The sequence below is a fragment of the Papaver somniferum genome, chromosome 3, assembly GCF_003573695.1.
Source record: "Papaver somniferum cultivar HN1 chromosome 3, ASM357369v1, whole genome shotgun sequence".
NCBI lineage: Eukaryota > Viridiplantae > Streptophyta > Magnoliopsida > Ranunculales > Papaveraceae > Papaver > Papaver somniferum.
Window position 1 is genome coordinate 73,957,836 of NC_039360.1, and position 5,959 is coordinate 73,963,794.

A 5,959-nucleotide genomic window follows, 5' to 3' on the forward strand; every position below is an offset into this window, starting at 1 on the left:
ACATCTGAACTGAAAGTTTGTTTTCATGATCAACTGCATGATAACAAGTTGTGAAACTCAATAACCTTGCCCTTTTCAACTTTATCTTCCTTTTTGCATCCATCCATTGAGCACACCACAAAAATCAAAAGAATTCTTGAAGTTACGGAACGTGTATGTATCAGGAGAAGAGAAAAACCATGATACATATATATGAGTGCTTCATAGGGAAATCCTAGGGATACTCGTTTACGTTCGGTGAGGGTCGGGTGCACAAACGTCCGTGGTTATGAGCCAGGCTCAAAAACCAAGAAGCCAATGGAGCCTATTTAAAAATATATTTTGATAAAAACACATTCTAATGACAGTATAACTTAGCTCAGAAGTGAGCACAAGGTAATTGTTGAAATCAACAAATCAACTGTCATTATGACGAAAAATGAGGGGTTTCAAGGTAAACAACAAAAAAAAATATTCTCAAGAATTATCGATCAAAAATATATTACATTATGTAATAATTAACCGGAGCAAGGCTCAACAGTAAGATGATCATTTTAAGCTTAAATCGAAAAATAGATACAACAAAGATCACTTTGTCAAGAAGAAAAACTTCTTGATAATTATGAGCATCCTCACACGATCTCAAGAGGATGCTCACTTGAAGGCAGTCAAGTTGTAATTTGACGAGCATATAGCTCATCAAGGTTATTGACATTTTCCCTTTTTCTTTCTTGAAAATCTTCAAAAAAAGTCAATAGAGTTAGTCTCAAGAGAATTAACAAGAGGAGGACAAGAAGTACCTGAAACTGCTGCCTTCCTTGCCTTCTTGATGCTACGCTTGAGTCTGATTATACTGGTTTTTAGTTCCGAAACACGATTGCTGATATGAATATGCTCACGAACAATTGTCGAAACGAAATTTCTGGAGTTATTCCGAGAACTCCTTCCAACGGAGACGGACCCAAATCCGACTACATTGGTAAAAGTATTGCGCCTAGCTAATAAAAACATGGGGTGAAAATATCAAACCCTCACACGTGATTCATATCTAGGACTAGTACTATGATTCAACCAACTTAAAACGTTATTGTTAAGCACGACCCAAGCAGCCCTCTGTCGTTGCAGGAGGGGACTGACTGATCTTTGCCCAAACCCTGCATCGCCTCCACTCCTCTCTCTCTCCAAAATCACAGACTGTTAAAAAGAACGGGATTTTGATTTGTAGTTATTAAGAGTTATTGAAAGGAGAAAACTTTGTTTACTTTTTTTATTGAAAGTTTTCCTGTCTCTAGTAATGGCAAGTAGTAGAGGAGGAACTGAAGAAGGGACTAAAACCCTAAAAGAAGGAGAAAGGATATTAGCACCAACAAGAAGACCCGATGGAACCTACAGAAAACCTATTAGAATTAGGGCTGGTTATACACCTCAAGATGAAGTTGCCATTTATCAGTCTAAAGGTGCTCTGGTAATGATTCAATTTAACCCTTTTTTGTTTACTCTCTTGTTTGTTTTTTTTTTAGCTTAATTTAATTACTTTTTGTTGCATCAAGATTCAACCTTGTTTTCAATTGATGTAGTTAAAGAAAGGGATGGGAGGACCTGAAGTGCCACCAGGTTATGATCCAACTTTAGATGTAAAACCTAAGACAAAATCAGCAAAGAGGAATGAAAGAAAGAAGGAAAAGAAACAACAGGTATTCTGTTTTATTACGTGATTGTGCTGTGTGTTTCTTCAAATTTTGCATATGCTGCTACTTAGGGAATCAATTTAGACATTTAGTGCTTTGACACATACACATTCTTACGATTATATGATTTTTACAATGTTAACTTCGTGTGTAATTGATTATACATGTATTGCAATACTTTGGCTAATTGCTTGTATCATCCTTGGATGAGTCAATGTCTAGTGTCTAACCCTGGTAACCTTTATGGTTGGTTGATTAAAGATGAGATATTTATTTTAAATTTTGCTCCTCTGTGTTAATTAAAACTATTAAACCAAGGAAAAAAGCTTTCCTAAGAAATAAAACCGTATGTTTCTGGCCAAGCTAAAAGAAATCACAAATTGGCTCCTCCTCTTCTTAGAAAAGACAGCTATTCTAAGTAGACGGGGAGCCAAACATTGCTGCCAACTAATGGGTTAGACTTTTGGTATATAATACTTCTGACATGAATACTGTAAACTACATGAACTCCTGTAGTTTGTCCAAAGGTCATAAAGCAAAAGGACTTCTTACAAGCATACATTTTGCCTGTCACCCTATTGTGTCTATCTCGGGCCGCTAGTTGCTAAGATGGTACGCCATGCAGTATATGAATGGCTTCTTATGCTGAGGTTAAAGTTATGTCTTATGTAGTTATTATGTGACTAAATAGTTCCTCAACCAAGAGGGCTAAGAAGATACAATCTGCAACATAAAAACTCTGGGCCCAATATGTTATGTATGAGCTTATGACCATGTTTGTAGGACGATGAGTAATGAGCTCAACATACACTGTATTATGGCCGCGTGTCTGCTGGCATCATCATGCACTCACTGGTGCATTCAGATGATGCATATTTCTATCGCTAGGTTCTTTTTGGTCAGGATACTTCAGTTCTTCCCTGGAAAAATTATACCTAAGTTCATTCAGTTGTAGGTTTTAGCAATGGCCTGAAACTATAAACTCTAAAGGGCTAGAACATCTCTGCAGATTCTAGAAAATTCATGTACACACTCTGAAAATTGGGCAGTTACTGTTTCATTGGAGATATTTTACGAAATGTTATTCATTCCCTGTTTTTATGGCTTTGGAAATTAACCATTTGAGGCTGCTCTCGTACAGGGGAAGAATTCAGAATCACTAGAGGCTGAAGAAACAAGTACTGTAGAAGTAACCGCTTCTGAGGATTTAGGTCTCAGATCTGAAGCCGCGGAATCAATTGCATGTCAGATGAACAAGCTAGATGTTTCTAAAAATTCCCCTGATTTGACTTCAAATTCAGAGGCACCTAGTCAAGATATCGATAAGAAAATTAGAGCACTCAAAAAAAAGGTATGTCATTTGCCGTCTTGCCAGATTTAAAGTTTCTGTTCTATTCCCCTATTCTGCTTTAGTTTCTGTTCTGCAAATCTATTTAGCTGATCAGGCCCTCCCTGCACAAGGGGTATACTTAATTTAACTGCTACGTCCATATTTATTTTCTATCTGTCATCTGTTAAATCACCGGCTTTCTTAGAACTGAGGTAAATTTGACAGTTCTCAGCATGAGGAATATAAAAATGAAGGGGACATTTGTAGTAAGAGAAACTTGAAGAGAGTGAAGGATAAGTTGTACAGCAGTTGAGTGATTTTCGAGGTGAAAATGTTGGACTAAACAGACCAGGAGAATTTCTGGGTATATACAATTATCTTCTTGTAATTTTCAGCTAATTACATCAGAGGAAACAGGTGTCTTTCTAGCTTAGTTCTTACTCATCTTTCTTATTCTATAATTTTCAATATGTTAAAAGCTGGATAGAATTTAGTCATCTATTAATCTGCTAGGAAATTTAATGATTTCGTTGTTTAAAACTTCTGTTGCTGTAGAAATCTAATTTTTATAGGTTCTGTTATTTGTTGAAGCACTTTCTATGTTGGTTTTGAAGTAGAAGAAAGAAAACCTGAATACTATTCAATAGATCCAGTCAACATTATTAGTATATAAGTAGTCTTTTGTTTCTGAATAATCTTATTGAATATTTCCTTCTGCATGATCTCCTGAGGGTTATGTACTTGTTTCAAAAACGGAATGTGACTTGTAAGTTGAGGAACAATGAACGGTGTTTAGAGATTTGTGCTAACTGGGGGAAACTGAAGAAGTTTCACTAAATTTGCAGATTCGACAGACTGAAGCACAATTACAAAAAACTGAGCGGGATGCTATGAATCCAGAGCAGTTAGATAAGGTGGCTAAACTGGAGGGTTGGCAACAAGAACTTAAAGTACTTGAGGATAAGAAGGCAGAGCAGTCAACTTCATGAGGTGTGTTTGTCTCTGGTTGAAGGAGCTATGCAGTATTTATTTGTGCTTGGGGTTTCACTCCTCTATGGTGAGTGTTTGGATCAACATTTTTCTTTGTATTTGCAGCTGCAATTGTAGGGTCTGACCCATTAGCTATCATAGATCAAACTGATGCGTAGATTTCAAATATTATTTCTGTCAATCTGCATATGACTCGTTATCTGAAGGAAATGTTAATGGTAGTTGGCCTGTACTTGCCTCAAGTAGATCATCTTTGGTTCTGTTCTGTTGATTCTCGTTAAACTCTATATTGCAATTCTAAAGTTCATTTTTTAGCTGTACTTGTAATACCTCTGTATTTTTGGATTGGATTTTTGTGCCTAAAACCTAAGGCCTTAAATGTTCATATTGCCGTAGAAACTAAGGTAGGCTACTTTCTTCCTATGTTTCTCCTTTGTTGCAAATTATTTTAAGAGAAAGAGAAATTGCTTTGTTTTGCTCGAAGCTTGAGTACTGGTACCACAGAATTTGATCGAGGTTTTGTTTTTAACGCAAGATAATAGTATTGTTTGGCCTAAGCTCGGTTCGGACAGCTGTAATGCCTCTGAGTTTTGGATTTTCATTTGTGTTAAACCTTGAACCAAAATTTTGGGTGCTACAGTATTAAATTCTATTGGTTCTAGTTCCCTGGTGTTAAATTTCCTTTTCTCATTATTCTGGTCCCAGAATTTTTCAAGTTGTAGGATTTGTTGGTTAAAAGTTGTGATTTTGTGTTTCTCTACCAATTGTAATGTAAAATGACTTGGACAGAAAGCGTGCAAAAAACCTAAACTCATCTGGCAGTGGCATTGCGTTAACATATGCCTTTAGCTATAACTTGTCAATATAGAATACTTTCAGTCGCTACATTTGTACTGCTCAATCTGTGAATTCATGATATTGATCATCGTTTATTTTACTTTGCCGATTCTTAGCTATTTTCATTTGATCTCATTTGAAATTATTGTATATACTTGATTTCTTCCTTTCATAATTTTATGGTTACAGCCTTTTGATGCCAGTACTTAAAATTCTAAAAAGCTTTATTTGAAGAAAGCAATCAGCTATTTTCATATCATTGGTTACTGTGTAGCATATAATAATAATTAGTACAGGTAAAACTGGGATTAGAATTTCTAAAGGAGGGAACCGATGATGAGTTTGAAGTCCTCAAAATTAGCAACCCCATCTCCATTCCCAGCCATGGCTGCTACTATATCATTACAATCCTCCAAAGACAACCCAATTCCCATATTACCTACAATGTCATACAAGTCAATACCTGTCACAGATTCTTCCCCTCAATGCCCAAAGCTACGGTAGCTGTTGTTAGGAAGCTCATAAGCTCCCCTAGCTCTATCTCCTTTGTATTCATTTGCAAGAATTCCTCTATGCTCAGCAACCCGTCTCCATTAGCATCTCCTTGTTGCATCATCATGGAGATGTCTTGTTCAGTCACTTTGTATCCTAGTGAACTCATGATTCGGCCGAGCTCGGCTGCCGGGATCAAACTGTCGTTATTCCCATCAAATGCCCTAAATGTTTCCACTAAACTGAATACGTAACTGAGCATCTCTGTTTGCTCAGAGAGAGGAGGAAACTGAGCCATGAATCTAAATGAAAGTTGAGCTGAACCCTGATTTCTTCTTACCACTGTGGTTATTTCATCTCATCCATTCCCCTTTAAATAATTGGGTAAAGTAAGATGCTTGTTCTACATGTTGGCTACTACTATCTGAAAGTTGGATGATAGGTAGGAATAAAAGGATTCTTATCTTCTTTGTTGCCATCATTCTCAAATATTAAGTAGCATAGTTCACAAGAAGCATTCTTGTGGGGTTGTTAACCTAGAATGCCAATTTATCCCAAACGCAACTCATTGCATCCTAGCTCGAGTCATCAAGTTATATACATTGGTAATATGTTTAACGCAGTGTGTCAAAGTTTGGAAGTA

At 36.6% G+C, this 5,959-nt stretch overlaps 1 protein-coding gene and 1 pseudogene across 1 annotated transcript; one reads left to right on the forward strand and one right to left on the reverse strand.

Annotated features, from left to right (window-relative positions):
* The first annotated feature begins 1,071 nt into the window (after positions 1 to 1,071).
* LOC113356497 (partner of Y14 and mago-like) lies at positions 1,072 to 4,307 on the forward strand. Its single transcript, XM_026599657.1, has 4 exons — positions 1,072 to 1,444; positions 1,557 to 1,673; positions 2,809 to 3,018; positions 3,843 to 4,307. The coding sequence occupies exons 1-4, from the start codon at positions 1,274 to 1,276 to the stop codon at positions 3,984 to 3,986; spliced, it is 642 nt and encodes a 213-aa protein (XP_026455442.1). The 5' UTR covers positions 1,072 to 1,273; the 3' UTR covers positions 3,987 to 4,307.
* A 667-nt stretch (positions 4,308 to 4,974) lies between these two features.
* LOC113356498 lies at positions 4,975 to 5,668 on the reverse strand (annotated as a pseudogene).
* Positions 5,669 to 5,959: the final 291 nt, after the last annotated feature.

What these genes read in the sequence shown, in the direction of transcription:
- LOC113356497 (XM_026599657.1), top strand. Translation starts at nt 1,274, where the DNA reads ATGGCAAGTAGTAGAGGAGGAACTGAAGAAGGGACTAAAACCCTAAAA. An exon ending in AGAAGGAAAAGAAACAACAG is followed by an intron (nt 1,674 to 2,808) that starts GTATTCTGTTTT and finishes GCTCTCGTACAG; the next exon opens with GGGAAGAATTCAGAATCACT. An exon ending in TTAGAGCACTCAAAAAAAAG is followed by an intron (nt 3,019 to 3,842) that starts GTATGTCATTTG and finishes CTAAATTTGCAG; the next exon opens with ATTCGACAGACTGAAGCACA.